Raw genomic sequence first — 21,764 nt, forward strand, 5'->3', positions numbered from 1 at the left:
GAACTCCAGGCTCCCCAGCACAAGGACTAAAATCTTGACTATCTATGCTATCTATGCTCTTCAGAGTCTGATAAATCTCTATAAGATCACAATTTAATCTCCTACCCTTATTTTTAACTTCAGTAAGAATAAGCCCTGCCTATCTAATTTCTCATTACTGCACCTAAGGAATTAGATATCACTAGTTAATTCTTGTCCTTGCTATCCTTTTGCTCAACATATCTGGAGAATGCCCTAGGATTCTCCTTCATCTAGTCTGCTAGGACAACTTTATGGCTTCTTTCAGCCCTCCTGATGTCTTTGTTAAGTGTTCTCTTGCAATTCGTATACTCCATTAGTACCTCATATGTTCCTATCTGCTCATACCTGCTATGCACCTCCTTTTTTTCTTAACCAGGGCCTCAGTATCTCTTGAAAGTCAAGGTTCCCAAAACCCGTTATCTTTGCCTTTTATTCTTACAGGTACATACAAGCGTTATACTCTCAAAATTTCACTTTTGAAGGCCTCCCACTCACCAAGTACACCTTTACCAGAAAACTGTCCCAATCCACACTTGCCAGATCCTTTCTGATACCAACAAAATTTGCTTTTCTCCAATTTAGAATCTCAAACTGTGGACTAGACCAACACACACAAAATGCTGGAGGAACTCAGCTGACCAGGCAGCATCTATGGAAAAAAATACAGTCAATGTTTCAGGCTGAAACCATAACTATAAGATCATAAGATATAGGAGCAGATGTAATCCATTTGGCTCATTGAGTCTTCTCTGCCATTCAATCATGGGCTGATCCAAGTCATCCCCACTCCACTGTCTTCTCCCCATACCTTTTGGCGCCCTGGCTAATCAGGAACCTATCTATCTCTGCTTTAAATACACCCAATGACTTGGCCTCCACAGCCGCTCGTTGCAACAAATTCCACAGATTTACCACCCTCTGACTAAAGAAACCATTTCAGCATCTACAGATTTTCTCTTGTCTGTGGATCAGACCTATCTTTTTTCCATATTTACTTTGAAACTAATGACATTATGATCACTAGATTCAATGTGTTCTCCTACACAAACTGTCACCTACCCTGTCTCATTTTCTAAAGGGAGATCAGATATCACACACTCTCTCATTGGGACTTCCATGTACTTGTTAAGGAAACTTTCCTGAACATTTTTGACAACCTCTAGCCCATTTAGTCCTTTTACAGTATGAGAATCCCAGTCAATATGTGTAAAGTTAAAATCATGCACTTTCAGAACCTTATGTTTCTTGCACCTGTCTATGATCTCTCTACAAATTTGTTCTTCTACATCTCACAGATTTTTGGGTGGTCTATAATATAGCCCTATTAAAATGATCATACCTTTCTAATTTCTCATTTCCATCCGTAAGACATCAATGGATGAGTTGTCCAATTTGTCCTGATTGAGCACTACCATAACATTTCCCTCACTAGTAATACCACCCCTCGCATACTGCAGCATCTAAATCAATGGAACCCCAGAGTATTGAGCTGTTAGTCCTGCCTCTCCTTCAACAAAGTCTCACTAAAGGCTAGAAGGTCATAATTCCATGTGTTAATCCATTCCTGAGCTCATCTGCCTTTCCTACAATACTTCTTGCATTGAAATAAATGCAGCTCAGAACATAAGTCGCAGGATACACAAACTCTTGATTGCTGACTTTATCTGAGGTCTTAACAACATCTATCTATGCAACCTCTCCACTATCCGTTGTGGTACTCTGTTTCCCATCCCCCTGCAACTCCAGTTTAAACCCCTCCCAGTCCACCTCTAGAAGTTCAGAATGGTAATCTATGTGTAATGTGCTATAATGTTTCACTGCTAATGTAATGGCCTCTCTGTAAGGTTTCACTGCTAAGGTAATGGTTTCTCTGTAGCAGCAATGTTTGGGTTATGACTAGAGATAACGGGGTCTTTGGAATGCACGTTAGCCAATGAGAGGCATGTTGTTCTTTCTTATGGGTCTGGGAGCAGGGATTTGATGGTCTTTTGTTGGTGAGAGGTGAAGAGAAAAGACACGAATGAAAAGAGTTGGTAGACCTGTGGACAGAGTGGACTCGGAGCGAGGGTCCAACAGTCAGTGACATTCGGGGGAAGTCGAAGGGGAACGAATGAATGAATCTGCAAGCTCCAATGTGCACTTTAGACTGTTTAATTAAAATGGACCCTTTTTCTTTTTAAATTCTATACTAACCCTATAGTCAGATTGAGATTTATAAAGTTCAATTGTTTAATAGCATACGGAGTACTGTCAGATAGTTTGCAGTTCAGATTTGTAACCGGGCAACACATCACACAGCAGCTACACAAATGAGATTGCTCAGTCCGGCTGGGCCAGAGGCTGGCTTACCCGAGACAAACGAATGCTGGCCAAGCCTCAGGGTTGCATATGCGTGGAGACAAAAGAGATAGAAATCTTAGATAGATTTTTTGCATCCATAATTACATTGGAGATGGACACAGAGTCTATAGAAATGAGGCAAAGCAACATTAAGGTCATTGACCCTATACAGATGACAGAGGAGCACGTATTTGCTGCCTTGGGATAAATCACCAGGGCCTGACAAGCAGAAATTTTGAAATCATCTTTGATGACATGTGAAGTACTGAAAAATGTTGTTCCATTGTTTAATAAAAGTTCTAAAAATAAACCAGGAATTTATAGCCTGACATCGGAAATGGGAAAGTTGTTGGAAGGTATTCTAAGGGATTGAATATATGTGTACTAGAATAGACAAGTTCAACCAATCTCATAGAATTTTTTGAGGAAGTTACCAGGAAGTTTGATTAAGTAAAGCAGTGGATGTTGTCTACATGGACTTTAGCAAGGTATTTGACAAGGTCCCACGTGGGTCGTTGGTCAGGGAGGTTCAGTCTCTTGGCATTCAAGATGATGTAGTAAATAGGATTAGACATTGGCTTTGTTGGCGAAGCCAGAGAGTGATAGTAGATGATTGTGTCTCTGACTGGAGGCCTGTGATGAGTGGGCCACAGGGATCAATGCAGGGTCTGTTGTTGTTTGTCATTTATATCAATGATCTGGATGATAATCTGGTAAACTGAATCAAGAAATTTGCAGTTGACACCGAGATTGGGGTGTAGTGGACAGCGAGGAAGACTATCAGAGCTTGTAGCAGATCTGGACCAGCTGGAAAAATGGGCTGGGATATGGCAGATGGAATTTAATGTAGGCAAGTGTGAGGTGCTGCATTTCAGTAGGATCAGCCAGGGTAGGTCTTACACAGTGAATGGTAGGGCCCTGAGGAGTGAGGTAGAATCATCATTATGTGGTGTGTCGTTTGACATGAGCGATCACGGTCTTTTGAAAGAGAATAGAGAAAATTTACAAGGATATTGCCTGGACTGAAGGATCTGAGTTATAAGGAATGCTGGAATAGGTTAGGACTTTATACCTTGGAGCATAAAAGATTGAGGGGAGATTTGATAGAGGTACACAAAATTATGAGGGGTGTAGAAATTTTTAAGGGGAATATGAGGGAAACTTCTTCACTCAGAGGGCTGTGAGAGTGTGGAATGAGCTGCCAGCACAAGTGGAGGATGCGAGGTCGATTTCAACATTTACAAGAAGCTTGGTTAGGTACATGGATGGTAGGGGTATGGAAGGCTATGGTCTGAGTGCCGTTTGATTGGACTCAGCTTAAATGATTTGGAACAGAGTGGATGGGCCCAGGGGCATGTTTCTGTGCTGTACTTTTCTGTGAATCTTGTCTCTTCACATCTACTTTGAGCAGGTATGATCCATTTTCCTTATTACCAATGAACAAAATGGATCATCTCTGCTAAAAGCAAATCTGAAGAGCTACTGAACTATATTCCAGGAATTATATCCCTTTGTAAAATTACATTGTCCAAAACCGGAGATGCTGGAAGGCCTATCTATCAGAAGCTACGTGTTCTACTATTAATATAAATAACTGGAAACCGGCTTCGAGGAAACTTCCAGAAAATGTCAAGAGTAAAAGAAGCAATTTTGTAAACATGGTCAAAATCCAAGCAAATTATTAGAAATACGTGGGAGGAAAATAAAGAAGACAAGATTTAAAAATTATTTGCTCATGTTCATCAGAATCCTCTGTAAACTTCCAAGGAAATACTGTAGAACAAAGAAAAGGAATTAGAAAGGAAGAGTAATTTTGAAAACATTCAATCAGATCCAGAGGGAAATGTACCAATATAATAAAAAAAAACAGAAAGAAGATGCCCATGCAACTCTGCAGCTGAAGGCCAAGGAGACATAGATATCAATAAGGGGAGGATTGTCAGATATCCTTATCCTTATGTATAGTCAGAAGCAAATATTGCAAATACTAAATCCACCTCCATGGAAGAGAAAAAGTTCTCCTGCTCTTTCAGGACAGAGACCTCAATGGGCACTGAAATGGCGGGTTAAGAGAATAATGCTTAGGTATTTGAGCATTTAATCCAAAAAGGCAAGCTACAGGTCACAACCCTCACTCCAGCAAGTGTGAGAAGTGTTGTGTAAATCTTTATCAAAGATTCAACGGATCTTTATTATCAAGGAATATATCAACTGTACACCTTGAATTTTATCTGCTTATAGACAGTTGCAAAGCAAGGAACCCATATAACACAATTTTTAAAAAGACCAAACAACCACTGTGCTGAGAAGAGAGGGGGAAAACACACACACACACATCATGCAAGCGACAGAAGCAAGCTAACAACATTCCGAAGCAGACCGAGTTCTGGATCCACTTCCGGAGCAGTGAAGGCTCGGTCCCCAGTTCTTCACACCAGAGGGCAAAAACACACAGCAGCCAGATCAGTTCACAGCCTCAGCACCATGGAGAAAGGAATGAACACTCATGAGAGAGATCAACCCGACCCTCACCTCCGTTCCCGAAACCCAAGCTTTCCATTCTATCTAGGCTGACTGTTTAAATTGTCCAAGTACCGGATAGTGTCACATTCTAGGACCCTGATCCTGACTCCCCAATATGCTTGGTCAGCCCAGCCTGAAGCCATTCTCAATCTCACCAAATCGGCTTGGCACTTGGAGCGAACCAACCTCGCACTCAGTTTAGGTGGATGGGCATCAAACCTCTTCCACATCGACTCCTCTCCAAATCACTCACTCTATCTCTAGCAACGAGACCACTAACTCCATCGCGACCCCAGCTCGAACACATTGTAGCTCACCATGCCCCATCACAGCTCATCCCCTGAACCAGTCCCTCCTCTGCCTGCCTCCTCACTATCTGTGGCAATAGTTCACCACAATTTGCTTCAGAAAATATGTTATAGGTCACGTTTTTCCTCAAATCGCTTGCCTTATAATCCACCAGTAAACTGTTGCACATCTTCAGTAGTGCCATCTTAACTGGAAGTCTTTACTTTGAATCTTTATATTTCTTTCCTATTGGTTTATTATTGTCACATGTCCTGGGAAACTGTGGAAAACTATTCTGAAAACTATCAATGCAGAAAGATAAATGTGCAGTATATAAAGATATAAAGTATATAAAGATGCAGTATAATGGAAAAACAATAACAGCATGTGGAATACAGTGTTATGCTAAGTTACAGAGAAGGTGCAGTGCAGGTAGACAAATAAATTGCAAGGGCCATGATGAGATAAATAATGAGGTCTAAAGTTCATCTCCAAAGTACAAGAACAATAAATGTACTGTAAACCTGCAGTTTTTAAAAGCACTGAAAAGTATTCAGGAAGAATCTATTGAGGGAGAAACTTTTCAGTTTGAAGATTTTGATACTTGAAAGGAAGAAAGTAGCCTCATTAAAATAAGAGTGAGGCAGCAGCTTAAAAGTGATTCTGTGAAGAGAGCAAGGCCAGTGAAGAATGCCACTGGGGACCATGAAGTGTCAATGCATGATGGGAAGAGTAAAGCTCAGGATATGATGACAATGGTGATTTGAGAAAAACTGAGTTCTCTAAAGATGCCTATAATCATGCACCAATCCAAAATGTGAAGGTTTAAGTGTTGGTTAGAAACCACCTGGTCCTAAGGTTCCTGTACCTCTTGCCCGATGGCAGTAATGAGAAGAGGGTGAGGGATGACCTGGCAGCAAAAGGTAGAACCAAGCGATTGGGGGGGGGTGGGGGATGATGAGTAGAAGGACCTGTGTAGGGTAGAGGGAAGAGTGGAGTTAGGAGACAAGGGCTGGTGGATGATAGTGGAAATAGATAAGGAGAGAAAAATGGGGGGGGGACAGATGAAGCCATATGGAGTGGGTGGAGGGTGGAGATATAGACAGACTGTGAAGTGATTGGCGGAGACACATGAGGCTGCAGAAATGGGGAAAGATGAGGTGTCATGTGCATAATTTGGAAGTGTGAAAGTTAAGGACCAAGGCAACTCTGTCTCTTTTCTTGTCTTTGGAGAGGTTTGAGAGCAGAAGCAATGAGAAATGCATGGAATGTGAGAGGAAGCTCCATCAACCACAGTAGAGGAGAAACCACATTTCTTGTAAAGGGATGGCAGAGAAATTAAACAAAAGAGATGGCATCCTTTCAAGAGACTGTGTAGGAGAAGGTGTAGTCCAAGTTGCATCTGGAATGAATTGGCTTATTGTAAATGTCAGCAGATTGTTTGGTTCCTGAACTGGAGACAGAGAGATCCACAATGGGAAAGAGATGTCAGGAAAGAGCCAAATGAATTTGACTGTAAAGTGGATGGTAGTTAAAACTGAAAAGTTCTGCACAAGGGCAAGAGGCAGCACCTATCAGTGGCACTAGAAAGTTTGAGAACCCTTTAGAATTTTTCTATTTCTGCATAAATATCACCTAGAATGTGATCAGATCTACATGCAAGTCCAAAAAACTAGATAAAGAGAACCCAATGAAATATATAACACAAAAAACATTATACTTTTATATTTATTTATCGAGAAAAATGATCCAATATCGTTTTTTGGAACAAGTATGTGAACCTCTAGGATTATCAGTTCATTTAAAAGGGAAATTAAAGCCAGGTGTTTTAATCCCAGGGATGACTATCGGGTGTGGGAGTGGGAGGCCCTGCCCTATTTAAAGAATGTAAACCTGGGTCTTCACTATCGAAGTCTGATCTTCAACACACAGGTTTTCAGAAGTGTGCCATGCTCAATCAAAGGAGATTTCTGAAGACCTCAGAAAAAGAGTTGTTGATGCTCACTAGGCTAGAAAAGGATACAAAATCATTTCTAAATTTTTTTGGGCTCCACCAGTCCACAGTCAGACAGATGGTGTACAAGTGGAGAAAATTCAACACTGTTACTACTCTCCCTGGGAGTGGTCAACCACAAAAATCACTCCAAGAGCAAGGCGTGTAATATTTCAGGAGGTCGCAAAGAACCCCAAGGTAACACCTGAGGAGATACAGGCCTCTCTTGCATTGGCTAATGTCAGTTGTTCATGAGTCTATCATCAGGTAACCACTGAACAACAATGGCATGCAAGGCAGGATTGGAAGGAGAAGGCCACCACTCTCCAAGAAGAACATTGCTGCCCATCTAAAGTTTGCTAAAGACCATGTGAATAAGCCAGAAGGCGATTGGAAGAATGTTGTATGGACTGATGCATCCAATATGGAATTTTGTGGCTTAAGTGAGAAGCATTATGTTTGGCAAAAAGCAAACACTGTATTCCAGCGTAAGGACCTCATTCCATCTTGAAAGGTGGTGGTGGCAGTGTCATGATTTAGGCCTGGTTTGCTGCCTTGGAAACAGGACAGCTTGCCATCATTGATGGAACTATGAATTCTGTATTGTACCAACTAATTCCACAGGGAAATGTCAGGGTATCCGGTCATGAACTGAAGATCAAGAGAAAGTGGGTTATGCAGCAAGGCAACAACCCTAAACACACAAGTCAGTCTACCAAAGAATGATTAATGCAGAAGAAATTTCACATTTTGGAATGGCTACACCAAAGTCCTGATTTTAATCCATTGGAAATGCTGTTGCAGTTCATGGAAGGAAGCCCACCAACATCCCAGAGTTGAAGTAGTTTTGTAAGGAGGAATGACCTAAAATTCCTCCAAGCCGGTAAGCAGGACTGATCAAAAGTTACAGGAAATGTTTGGTTGAGGCTCTTGGGGGCAGGCGGGAAAGGTCACACTAGTTACTGAAAGCAAAGGTTAACTTTTTTTTATATTTTCCAACAAATACATGTTATATTTTATCATTTTTCTCAATAAAAGAAGAAGTATAATTCTTTGTGTTATTTATTTAATTGGGTTTTCATCTCTCATTTTAGAACTAATATGAAGATCTGATCACACTTTAGGTCATACTTTTGCAGAAATAAAGAAAATTCTGAAGGGTTCACAAACCTTCTAGCACCACCTATGCAATCATCGATGTAGGAAAGAAAGAGTTGGGAAATGGTGCCTGAGTACATTTTTGAACAAAGACTGTTCCACATAGCAAACAAGCAGATAAGCATAGCTGGGAGCAATGGGAATGATCATGGTTACACCTTTTGATTTATAGAGAGTGAGAGGAATCCAAAGAACTGTGGTGGATGAGAACAAGCTTTGTCTGGCAAGTGGGAGTGTTAGTGGAGGAGAGCTGTGTAGATCTTTTTTACCAAAAAGAAATGGAGAGCCCTGGGCAAAGAATTGTGTCCACCATTCAATGCTATTTGTGTACCTTGAGTAAGAGATAGAAGCAGGCAGTGCAGTTTTGAGCACCATCAGGTCTAGAGGATAATGAATTGAAATCTGATGTGATGAGGTAGAAGATAGAACATTACAGCATAATACAGGCCCTTCAGCCCACAATGTTGTGCCAACATTTTAACATTCTAAGATCAATCTCACCCTTCCCTCCCACATAGCCTTCTATTTGTCCATCATCCATGCGCCTTTCTAAGAGTCTCTTAAATGTCTCAAACTTATCTGTATCTACATCACCCCTGGCAACTTATTCCACGCACTCACCTCTTTCAGTGGAAAAAATAAGTTATCTCTGGCATCCACCTGATACTTTCCTCCAATCACCTCAAAACTATGCCCCTTCATGTTAGCCATTTCCACCCTTTTTCTGGAGGGTCGAGTTTGGAGTGGGTGGTGAGGGGAGCAAAGAAAAATTGAAGTGCATAGTGGAGAGTACCCTGACTGGTTGTATCATGGCCTGGTATGGGAACACCAATATCTATGAACAGAAAAGCCTACAAAAAGTAGTGGATGCAGCCCAGTCCATCACAGGGAAAGCCTTTGCCACCATTGTATCCCCACTATCCATGCCATGCTCTCTTTTCACTGCCGCCATTAGGAAGGAGGTACAAGAGACGAGTCCCACACCACCAGTTTTGGGAACACTTACTACTCTTCAGTCATCAGGCTCCTGAACCAATGTGAATAACTTAATTAATGCTGACACTTAATTCATGCTGACATGATTTCATAACCTATGAACTCACTTTGAACTCATGTTTCAGTGTTATGTACTGATTATCATTATCTGTTTTGTGTTTGCACGGATTATCATCTGTTGCACGTTGTGTGTAAATTTTCACTGATTCCATTGTCTTTCTTTGCATCTACTATGAGTGCTCACAAAAATAATCTCGGTAGTATATGATAACATAGTGTGTATGGACTTTGATAATAAATTGACTTTAAACTTCGAACTTTGAAAACATTTTTGATTTTATTTCTGAATTTTGTTTCAGATTAGTTTCACTTGAATCCATTTTTCACAGCAAAAGGAGCAAATGTTTTCTTCTTGTCAATTGAACTTTAAGTCCAAACAAATGAATGAAAGGGAAACAGAGATAACGTGGCAGAGAGCAGAGTTTATCTTCCCAACCAGTGCTCTTTGTGGAGCTGGAGTTCAGGGGGAATAAGAGCAGAAATCAGATTTTTACCTTCCTTGTGTGTGGAGGGAAACAAGTCAATAGAAGCATCCAAATGCTTCTTTATATCTAAGTTACCATCACCCAACATGGCAGGCAGATATTTTTAATTGTATATCAAATTGCCTGGAAATGTCCTTCAGAATCATACAGCCAGCATGAATTTAGGACCTTATTGCAGTACTGAATAGTAATCTAGAGTCTTATAAGAATCATTTGGCATACATATAATATTGCATTTATTTAGTTTCAAAGTCATATTAAATTAGTCTTACAGTATAGAGTGTGGGTTTATTAACCGTAAGTGCTGTTCTATTAATAGATGTGACATGCCTTGACGCTTGTTTTTATAAAACCTTGTTCTTGGTTACATTTTGACCATAGCAACTAGGAAACTGGAGAACAGGTCACCTCATTGCAGGGCAGTGCCACTTCCTGATGTGAGAAACAGCAAGAACCATGTCTGGATTCAGCATTAGGCTTAAATCCAGAACACCACCTTTCTTTCCCCTCCCTTCCCCACACCACCCCCCTCCCCTTCTGCATTCCAACTTCCATGCCTGAAAGCACTAGCTCTTGTTGGGACGGGGTTCTATTAACACACTTAACTGATCAGTCTTGTTTAAGTCTAGACAGTTTGTGTTGCCATGGTGTCTGAACCCTGGGATACATTATGGCTAAATTTACTTTTAATCATCATCTTACACCAAGATGCTAACATTTTCCACAGTGAGTCACAGAGCGGGATTCAGAAGCAGAAGTTGGGGAAGCAGCAGAGAAGGAGTAACCTGTGTACTTAGGGAGGAAAAGGTTCAAAGCTGAAAGATTGCATTAAAGATAAGACCACAGTAAGGACTTTATTGATGGTATTAAGAAATGGGTAAGGATTTTGAGGGAGTAGTGAGGGTCATATAAAACACTCATTGTTGTAAATGCAGACATTATACATAGAGGAGTGAATACTCTTTTTTTGAAAGAGACTCATTTCTTCAAGCTAATCCATATGGAAATCATAGTGACTTTCATGCGTATTTGATTGCAAATACAACAATTTGTTAAATTTGCACTGTACTGCTATGACAGAACACCATAGTGAAAATCAACCTGATTCTGATTCTGCCTTAAAATATTTCAGCATATATCCATTCTCTTGCAAGGCAACTCCGAGCTTGAGAAAGGATATTTGGCCTCTATGGTTTAATTTCAGTCTGTATGTATAGTATTTTCCATAAAACTCAATTGCAAACCTTTTAAACTGAGCAGTGTTTAGGGTAGGTTTTATGAGACATTAAAGTGTATTATACGCACGTTCACTTTTATGATAAAATAATAGAAGCAATTAAGTTTCAAAACCTTAAAGAACAAAGTTTATATTTTCACAAAGGTGTATTTATATGCATAGGCTCATAGACAACTGCACAAGAATAACTAGTTTACAGAACTGCTGGAACACATCTGACAATGACATAGGAGCAGAATTAGGCCATTTGGCCCACTAAATTTGCTCTGCCCTTTCATCATGGCTGATCAATTTCACTTTCAGCCTCCATCTCCTCCCATCTTCTTGTAACCCTTCATGTCCTGACTAATGTCCTGACTTCATGTCCTGACTAATCAACATCTGCCTTAAATATACCCAATTACTTGGCCTCTACAGTTGCCTGTGGCAAAGATTGCCACAGATTCACCACCCTCTGGTGTTACATATTCCCGTAACTGGATCACTTACCAGCAAAGATAGAGAGGTCCGTTGAAGTCTGATGGTACTATTTTTAAAAGCATTTATTGATAAAGGGGCACAAAAATAAGATTAATGCAAACAATCAGATAATATACGTCATCAATACTAAATCTAAAGCGCAGGTATGATCATAACCAATAAAACGTAACTCTCTTGTTGTCTAGGGGATAATGTATTGTCCGATGGAAATATAAAAGTCATTAGCTCATTCAGGCTGCAGCGTTTTGGGTTTTAAGAGAGGGAGGCGTTTAAACTTGCCCAAGTCTTTTATGATGCCAATCCGTTGAGTCAGGGGAGCGGGTTTCCCCGTTGTTAGCTAAGAAGCCATTTTCCGTGGTTTCAGCCACCAATTCCAGCCACGGAATTGAACGCACATGGCTTGGTTTCTGATGACCGTCTGCTGTTATGTGGTCGCTTAACGTTTCTTCTGATGCGTCTGAGGGGTTGTTCCTACAGCCCCTCTTTTATTCTGACTCGCAGGGTTGTAGATGTCAATCAGGTTGGGTGTGATGCAATCTCTCCCTCAACCAGCCCACTTTGCCCGAGGGCATTCACGTAGCAGAGCATCTCAATCCACAATTCTGTCTCCAAGAGACAATGGCCATGTCCCGTAGCTTTACATCGCTATGGGGGGGGGGGGGGAGAAACGTGACATCCTGCATGTCTCCCCCTCATGTCTTGGGTCCCCCTTTTAACTCAACCCAACAGTGATCTGGCGATTCTCACAAAGGAGGGGGCTATGGACGTAACACCCCCTTTCTTCAATGCGTTTTTTTACCATCGGGAAAAAAACGAAATAATACCGAGTCTTACAGGGGGTTAGAATCCAACACAACACCGAAGTTTTTTTTTTCTAAAGAGTAACACAGTTATACATTCAATTCAGTATCTAAACAGTTAACAGTTTCAGTGTCACTTTCTTTAATATCTTAACATCTTGTACCGTACTAATGTCTTGTAGCATCAGACTTCAGTTTAATAACCACCTATTTTATTATTTCTTTCCTTCAGCAACAAAAATAAGGAGGTGTGATCTTAGCTTCTGTGCATCTACAAAAGTTTATGTGAATACTAATCTTTCGGTCGTTTTCAAACTGAACAGGCAGGTTTCCAAGGGGGTTGTCTTTATTATGCACAGGCTTTGTCGAAATCCCGTACAACCGGCTTTGCTATTTAAAAATGGCGTCCCCCTTAACCGTCGCCTCTTTTCTGGGGAATTTGAGTAAGGTGGCGAGATAAACCCTCTCCCGCCTGTTCCATAGGAATTATTTTGTCAACACCGTGTCCCAAACTTAGCCCATCTTCTGAATTTCCACCCACCTCTGTAATTTTACACAGGTGGCTAACCCTCTCGTCAGGCCCCTTCAGACTATATGGTTTCAGTTTGACTTCCTTGCTCAAGCAGCATTTCAAATTCTGCCCTTTTACACCACACGCTGGAATAACAATAGCGTGGGGGGCCCTGTCATATTCCGGCTTAATCTGTAAGCGATCTGCAGGGCTTAAAATTTCTTCATTCAATTTGGGAATTACATATTTCCCTTTTCCTTCAATGATAATTCTTATCTCCCCATTTTTAAACTCTGCATTAACTTTGAACACACCTTCGAGCACAAACACCTGGGAACTCTCACTTCCCATTGTTACTAAGGTTAACCCTTTTTTCACTGAACCAAGTCTATCTGACCCACAAGGACGGCCGTCCCGTTCCACTGAATCAAATACCTCAGACTTTTTCTGAGCTCCATTACTAGGTTCAGTACCACGTGCATCCCCATCTTGGACACACTCAAACGGGACATTGGCCTCTTCCCGGCTTTCAATACCAGTAGCCTTTTCAAATTCTAAGTTCCCCTGATCCTCCCAGGTACTCTCTGGGCAACTCCCTTCCGAAGTAAACTCAACCCTGTGGGCTGAAACAACCTCATCTGCCAACCCAGCAGACTTCTTCGAGGTAATGGCACCCTTTTCATCTAGGGCTGCCCTCATTTCATTATCGGGAACACCTTTAGAATTTTCAACTTCTTCTAACAGTTCTGCCAAACCAGACACATCATCCTTGTCCAACTCTGGACCTCTTAACCGCTCTAGCAGTTCCTCATCTTTATTTCTGGCCTCTAGGACCTTTCTCCTCACTAAGGGCAGATCTACCTCCGCTTCCTTACCCTCTTTTACTTTAGTACTCTTCGTTTTACCACCCTCTAAACCTTTTGACTCAACCCAACAGTGATCTGGCGATTCTCACAAAGGAGGGGGCTACTGACATAACACTGGATAAAGAAGCACTCCCTCATCTCCATTCTAAATGGATGCCCCTCTATAAAACTTCAACATTATATCCTTGTTTTTATATTCTATTGTTCTCCAAATGAATGCTAGTATTGCATTTGCCTTCCTCATGAATGACACAACCTGCCAAATAACCTTTAGGGAATCTTGCATGCAGACTCCAAAGTTCCTTTGCACCTCAGATTTTTAAATTTTCTATCCAATTAGAAAAAGCCTGCACTGTTATTTCTTCTAAAAATTGCATGACCATACACTTCCCGATACCATATTCCATTTGCCAATTCTTTTCCCATTCTCCTAATCTGTCCAAGTCTTTTTGCAGCCTCTCTACTTTTTCAACATTACCTGTCCCTCCAGCAATCTTTATATTGTTTATAACTTTGCAACAAAGCCATCAAATCTGTCATCCAAATTATTGACATAAAATATAAAATGAAGTGGTTCCAACACAGACCCCTGTAAAACAACTCTAGTCTCAACCAACCAGAAAACCTTTTGGCCAACCAGAAAAGGCTCCCTTTATTACAGCTCTTTGCTTCCTGCTAATCAGCCATTGCTCTATCCATGATGGTATCTTTCCTGTAATACCATGGGCTCTTAACTTAATAAGCAGTCTTCTTCCTTCCTTCTACTAGTTTTACGGTGGTTGGCACCCAACTTAATGGTGCCTTACAGCCACCTTCTGCTCCAGACTGTGGATCAGACAATACTTACATTCTAAATTCTTTCACCCATTCATACACACACACATATCCTAATCTACACTTCATCCTTCCTTCTTTGGCCATCCTAGTACCCTATTCCTGAAGCTAAAAGCACCCTGACCTGTGCTCTTTCACCCATGCCCAGTAATACTTTTAATGTGAATTCCTGCACCCCTAATTCCCTTAGATTAATTCTCATCATCTCTCTCTGTATCCCATACTTCCTGCAACTCACAATTACATGTTCTACTGACTCCTCTTCCTGACGTTCCTCACACAAACTTGTCTGGTGTTTCCCTAACATTTTCAATGTTTTGTTTAGTGCACATTGCCCCAGCCATAACCTAGTCCACACAGTTTCCTCTCTTCTGTATCCACTGCCTACCCTAGTACCTGTAAACTCTTATATTTGATATAAATGCCTCCCATTCCCCTAATAAGCAGCCTTATGTGTGGCATCTTTTCAAATGCCTTCTGAAAACCCAAGTATGAAATATCCACTCATTCCCTTTGTCTATCTTGCTTGGTATTCAAAGAATTCCAACAGATTTTCCAGCCATGGTTTTTCCTTAAGGAAACCATGCTGACTTGGGACAATTTTATCATGTGCTTCCAAGTACTTCACAACCAGATCCTTAACAATTGACTCCAACAACTTCCCAACCATTGAGGTCAGACAAACTGGCCTATAATTTCCTTTCCTCTGCCTGTCTCCCTTCTTGAATAGTGGACTAATATTTGCAATTATTCATTCCTCCAGAACCATACCTGAAAACATTGATTCTTGAATGATCATACTAATGCTTCCCCAATCTATTCAGCCACCTCCTTCAGAACCCTGGGGTGTGGACCATCTGGTGCAGATGATTCATCTATCTTCAGATTTTTCAATTTTCTAAGTAGCTTCTTCCTTTTAATGGCAACTTCACTCACTTCTGACCCTGACACTCTTCAACCTTTGGCATTCTACTAGCGCCTTCCACAGTGAAGACTGATGCAAAATACTTTTTCAGTTCATCTGCCAAGTCCTTGTCCTCCATTACTACCTCTCCAATATCATTTTTAATTGTTGCGCTATCTACTTCCACTTCTCTTTTACTTTTTTATATATCTGAAGAAACCTATGGTATCCTCTTTAATATTATTGTCCAGTTTACCTTTGCATTCCATCTTTTCCTACTTTATGATATTTTTAGTTGCCTTCTGTTGGTTTTTAAAAGCTTCCCAATCCTCTAGCTTCCCAATCCTCTAGCTTCCCATTATTTTTCACTCTTTGGTTTTTATGTTGGCTTTGACTTTCCTTGTCAGCCATGGTTGCATCATACTGCCTTTGCATCTATCCTGTGCCTTCCAAGTTACTCCCAGAAACTCCAGTCATTGTTGTTCTGCCATCTTCCCTGCTAGTGTCCCCTTGCAGTCAACTTTGGCCAGCTTTACTCTCATGCCTCTGAAATTCCCTTTATTCCACTATAATACTGCTATAGTTAACTTCAGTTTTTCCCTCTGAAATTACAGGGTGAATTCTAACAACTTATGATCACTGCTCCCTGAGGGTTTATTTGCCGAAAACTCTCTAATCAAATCTGGTTCATTGTGCAACACCCATTTTAGAATAACTGATCCCCAAGTAGGCACAACCATGAGTTGTTCTGAAAAGCCATCTTGTCAGCATTCTACAAATTCTCCCTCCTGGGATCCAACACCAACTTGATTTTAACAATCCACTTATGTATTGAAATCCCCCATGACTATTGTAACATTGCCCTTTTGTCATATGAAGTAAAGTTTGAACTAACATAAATATATGAAAAGCATATTATTTAATTGGTGTCCCTCCGTGGTTTGGCTGGAAAATGCCTATGTGGTTAATAATGTATGGCCAGTAATTTGTGATTCCACAACTTAATGACCACTGAACTATTTACGCAGAGATATCTTTTATATAAACAGACTTGCACCATAAAAAGAACAGAACCATTTACCATTTATTAACAACCCAGTACCCTACATGAAAACATTCTAAAGCTGGACAAGGAATCTAAGAAAATGTAAAAAGATAGGACCTTTTAAATTTATTAGCAATAATAATTGAAAAACAATTATAATCAGATTAAGTTTACTACAGACTTTAAAAATTATTTTATCTAAAATGTTAACAAACAGAAAGGGGATTGTAATTGAAATGCCTGATTCAAAGAAAATATATTACTATCATAAATAAATGATATGCACGTGAGAAGACAATGCAGAAATTTGGATATTGCTCATGGCATTCTTACCAAGGATACCACTTTATATTTACCAATCAGACGTGTATCCTTCCTTTCAGATGATTATGATTACATTATCATTAACCTTCACTGTTATTAATTCATCTTCCTGAGAATGAGATTATGGATTCATGACCAGATCACTTCCGTGTGGAGCCTTTGCATTTCAACAGTCTGTATCTGTCTGTATCTAAGCATTGTTATTGTTATTTTCAGGAATATGCAATGATCAAAACCTCAGATCTAGCAGGAAAGCAGCATCCATCATCAAGGACCCTCATCATCCAGGTATGCTATCAGGAAGAAGGTAGAGGAATGTTAGGGCCCACACCACCGGGATAAGAAACAGTTATTACCCCTCAACCAAAAGGATCATGACCCAGAGGGGATAACTTCACTGAACTTCACTCACCCTATTACTGAACTGTTCCCACAACCTATAGACTCCATTTCAAGGACTCCTCAACTCAGGTTCTTGATATTTATGCTTATTTATTATAGAAATAATTATTATTTTCTTTTATTTGCACACTTAGATACCTTTTGCACTTTAGTTGTTTGTCCGTCCTGTTGGATGCGGTCTTTCATTAATTATATTGTGTTTCTTGTATTTACTGTGACTGCCCACAAGAAAATAAATCTCAGGGTTATACAGTATATGGTGCATATGCACCCTATCCTCATTATATGCGGGGGATACGTTCCTCACAGTTGATGCATAACGTGAAAACGCATAATGTGAATAATTATTTAAATGGAAAAAATAGGGATGCATTCTGGAAGCCTTCCTAAATATGTTTTATCTATAATTTATTTACATTTGCATACCAATACGACACAAAAGCAGTACCACAAGACAACATTCATATTATATTTCAACAATTTAAGGTAATATTCAAATTAATAAATTGTAGAAAGTTAACATACTAGGGTGTACAGTACTCACCAACGGAGGCAGGTGTATTTGCTCCGGGAGATGAGAGGTTGTTGTGGTGTTGGGCAGCTTTGCATGGATGAGGTGGATGGTTGTGTGTCGTCAGGATCATCAAGGACAGCAAGGGGTGAAGGAAGACTCACAGAACTCTCAGTACTGCTGGCAGCAGGAGATGACCTCAGTTTGAAGAAAGTGGTGAGAGTTGTTTGCTTGGCAGCATTTTGTTTTTCAGCATAAATTTGCTTTTAGGGAAGAAGGCTTGACTGCAGGGAAACACTGAAATGCTGACTCCATTCTAAACGTGGGTCCATGTCTATCGCCATTTATGGCAAGTGTTCCGCAGCCTTAAAAAATTCTTTCCAGGATTCATCAATGTTGTTGATGGTATGTCTGATGTTGAAGGACTTCCACCATTCCCTCACCATCGGTAATCTCCCGGGATTTTCAAAATTGTCTGTTGCTTGCAGCATCTGAGAGATAGTTTGATGTAAAATCTACGCCTTGAACATGGATATCACACCTTGGTCAAGTGGTCAAATCAGCGATGTTGTGTTAGGCGGCAGGAAACGTACTGAATGCTGCCCAAATGTTTAGGATGGGCTGGCACATTGTCAAGCAACAAGAGAACTTTAAAGGCAAGATTCTGTTCCTGGCAGTAGCGTTCAGCCTCAACAGCAAAATGATTAGCAAACCAGTCTTCAAAGATTCGACCAGTGACCCATGCTTTCTTGTTCGCTGCCCAGTGGACAGGAAGCATATTCTTACTCAAACCCCTAAGAGCACGGGGGTATAGTGAATGGTAAACTAAGAGAGGCTTCATCTTACAGTCTCCTTTGGCACTGGAACACATAAGCAAAGTCAATCTATCCTTTGCTGCCTTGAAACCTGACACAGTTTTTTCATCCTTACTTATGTAAGTGGGTTTTTGCATACACTTCCAAAAAAGCCCAGTCTCGTCTGCATTAAACACCTGCTTTGGTGTGATGCCTAACTCAGCTATCATAGCCTGCAACTGCACAGGGTAGCGTTCAGCAGCTTCGTGGTCAGCACTAGTTTGCTCACCACGCACAGCTAAGTTGTGAAGCCTATGATGATTAACAAACTTAGAAAACCATCCCCTACTTGCATTAAAGCTAACAATATCACTTGACACTTCCTCACTAGCCTCTGAACAAAGGCGACCATAAATTTCCAAAACTTTCACATGAAGATTATCAGAACTGAGTGTTGTTTTTTTCTTGGTTTCATGCTCAATGTACAGACTCAACATCTTCTCCATTTTCGTCATAATTGGATTACGCACTTTGGTAACAATCTTTGAAGACACTTGTGATGAATCAATCACTGCACTTTTTATTTTCTCAGCATTTTCCTTTACGTTTCTGATTGTGGACTCACCCAGGCTGAAATAGTGTCTCAGAGCTGTGTTACCTGCACCTGATGCAGCCCTGTTAATAATTTCCAACTTTTTTTCAAGTGTTAAAGCAGTTCTCTTTCGCTTGGCTGATGGCCCAGGACTTGATATCAGGTGCTTAGGAGGCATAGTTAAATATTTCAAGCACAAAATCACTGCACCGTAGGTAAAAGCAACAAAAGTTTAAGAGCACAAGATCGCACATCCGCACGTTGCCAAAACCAAAGCGAGACTGGCGGGAGTGAGACTGTGAGGTGAACGCACGTGACGTATTGGCGGGAAAGCAGTGCTCCTCGCATAACTGAGTTTTGGATGCATATAAGGCGAAGTTGGTAGAAATAGGTTCCTCATATAACTGTGAATCCGCATTGTCTGAAGACGCATATAACGAGGATAGTGTGTATGTACTTGAATAATAAACTTACTTTGAAATTCTTTTCACCTTGACTCTGAGGAATCTTTGGCTCATAACTCATCAAGGTTGGGAAGGATAGTTCTGAATGGTGCTGTGCAGCTTAAGAGGGTTTACGAGAACAGTAGGAGGAGCTCACCAGCTCACACTCTATCCAATATTCACCTCCTGTGATTCTGGAGCTGTGGTTAAATGACCTTCAATCCATATAGGTGAATGAGGAGGCGATAGACAAGAACTGCAGGAAGGTCACCCCTAGGTTGCAGAAGACAGGCAATTGGCTGGAGGAAAAGGGGAAGTGTACAGCCCATGCAAAGTATATCTATGGCCATTCCCCTCTATAATAAATATGCAGCTTTTGAGGGTGGTGATCTACTGGGGGAGCCACAGTGATGGGGTCTCTGGTGCTGAGGCTCAGAAGAGCAGAGAGGTGAAGAGAACTGCAGTGTTGATCAGAGATTCCTTAGAGGAACTGAAACGTGGTTCTGTGGGCACGATAGAGACATCCAGATGGTATGTTGCCTCTCTGGTTTCAGGATCAGGGATGTCTTAGATTGGGTCCATGGCATTCTCAAGGATGAGGGTGAGCAGCTAAAGTCTCAGTGAGTATTGGCACCAATGACAAAGGTAGACAAGGTGAAGACTTCCTGAAGAGAGATTTTAGGGAGCCAGGTAGAAAGCTCAGAAACAGGGTAGTAACCTCTGGATTGCCGCCTGTGCCATGTAGCAGTGAGGGTAAGAATAGAATGATTTGGCAGGTGAATGCATGGCTGAGGAACTGGTACAGGGGGCAGGGGTTCAGATTTATGGATCATTGGGATCTCTTCTGGGGAAGGTATGACCTGTAGAAAGTGAGTGGGTTACACCTGAATCCAATATCCTTGCGGCCAGGTTTGCTAGAAATGTTCAGGTGGGTTTAAAATAATTTGGTAGGTGGATGGGAACTGGAGTGATAGTGCTGAAGATGAGGTAGTTGCTTTACAAAGAGAGGCAATGTGAAGTGAGACTCCAAGCAAGGAGAGGCTGATGATAGGGCAAAGTTGCAGTAAACAGAATGAGTTGCAATGTGAGGGGTAGCAAAAATTGAAAAGAGTGAATACAGGACTGAAGGTGTTACATTTAAATGCTTCAATACTTGGAATAAGGTAGATGAATTTGTAGAACAGTTTCTGATTGGCATGTATGATGTTGTAGGCATCACTGAATCAAGGCAGAAAGAAGAGTATAGTGTCCAATGATACACATTGTATCGAAAGGACAGGCAGAAAAGCAGACAGGGTGGTGTTGCTCTGTTGGTAAAAAATGGAGTTAAATTATTAGAAAGAGGTGACGTGGGGTCAGAAGGTGTTGAATCATTGTGGATAGAGCTAAGGTACTGCAAGGGTAAAAAGGCACTGTGGGAGTTGTATAAACAATGGTAAAGATGTGGTCTACAAATTACAATGGGAGATAGAAAATGCATGCTGAAAGGGCAATGTTACAAGAGTCATGGGGGATTTCAATATGCATGTAGATTGGAAAAGTCAGGTTGTTGCTGGATTCCAAGAGGGGTAATTTCTAAAATGCCTATGAGATGGCTTTTAATAACAACTCAGGGTGGAACCTACTAGGGGATCAGCTATTCTGGATTGGGTGTTCTGCAATGAATCAGAATTGATTAGAGAGCGTAAGCTACAAGAGCCCTTAGGGGCTATTGAGCATAATATGATTGAATTCACCCTGAATCTTGAGAAGTTGTTAAAGTCAGAAGTATCAGCATTACAGTAGACTAAAGGGAATTACAGAGGCATGAAAGAAGAGTTGGCCAGAACTGATTAGAAAAGAACACTGGCAGGGGTGATGGCAGAGCAGCAACGGCTGTAATTTCTAGATGCAATTCAGAAGGTGCAGGATATATACATCCCCAAAGGAAGAAGTATTCTAAAAGCAAAGTGACATATCTATGGCTAAAAGGAGAAGTAAAAAGGACACATAAAAGAGGACATATGATAGAGCAAAAATTAGTGGGAAGTTGGATGATTAGGACGCTTTTAAACTAACAGAAGGCAGCTAACTAAGTCATTAAGAAGGTAAAGATGGAATATGAAAGTAAGCTAGCCAATAATATTAAAGAGGATACCAAAAGCTTCTTTAGGTACA

General features: G+C 40.8%; 1 protein-coding gene across 2 annotated transcripts in view; it reads right to left on the reverse strand.

The window, feature by feature from the left end:
* The window catches only part of LOC132392753 (tigger transposable element-derived protein 1-like), an 81,292-nt gene extending 59,741 nt beyond the window's left edge, over positions 1 to 21,551 (reverse strand). The window contains exons 1-2 of one of the 2 annotated variants that reach the window (XM_059967066.1): positions 17,812 to 21,551; positions 11,447 to 12,455 (exon numbers count right to left, since the gene is read on the reverse strand). In XM_059967066.1, coding sequence (XP_059823049.1) covers positions 18,338 to 19,342 — 1,005 coding nt within the window. In that variant the 5' untranslated portion in view covers positions 19,343 to 21,551 and the 3' untranslated portion in view covers positions 11,447 to 12,455; positions 17,812 to 18,337. Of the gene's footprint in view, positions 1 to 11,446; positions 12,456 to 17,811 lie in introns of those variants that run through there. The other variant, XM_059967064.1, reaches the window with a different exon arrangement.
* Positions 21,552 to 21,764: the final 213 nt, after the last annotated feature.

The sequence above is a fragment of the Hypanus sabinus genome, chromosome 4 (assembly GCF_030144855.1).
Source record: "Hypanus sabinus isolate sHypSab1 chromosome 4, sHypSab1.hap1, whole genome shotgun sequence".
NCBI lineage: Eukaryota > Metazoa > Chordata > Chondrichthyes > Myliobatiformes > Dasyatidae > Hypanus > Hypanus sabinus.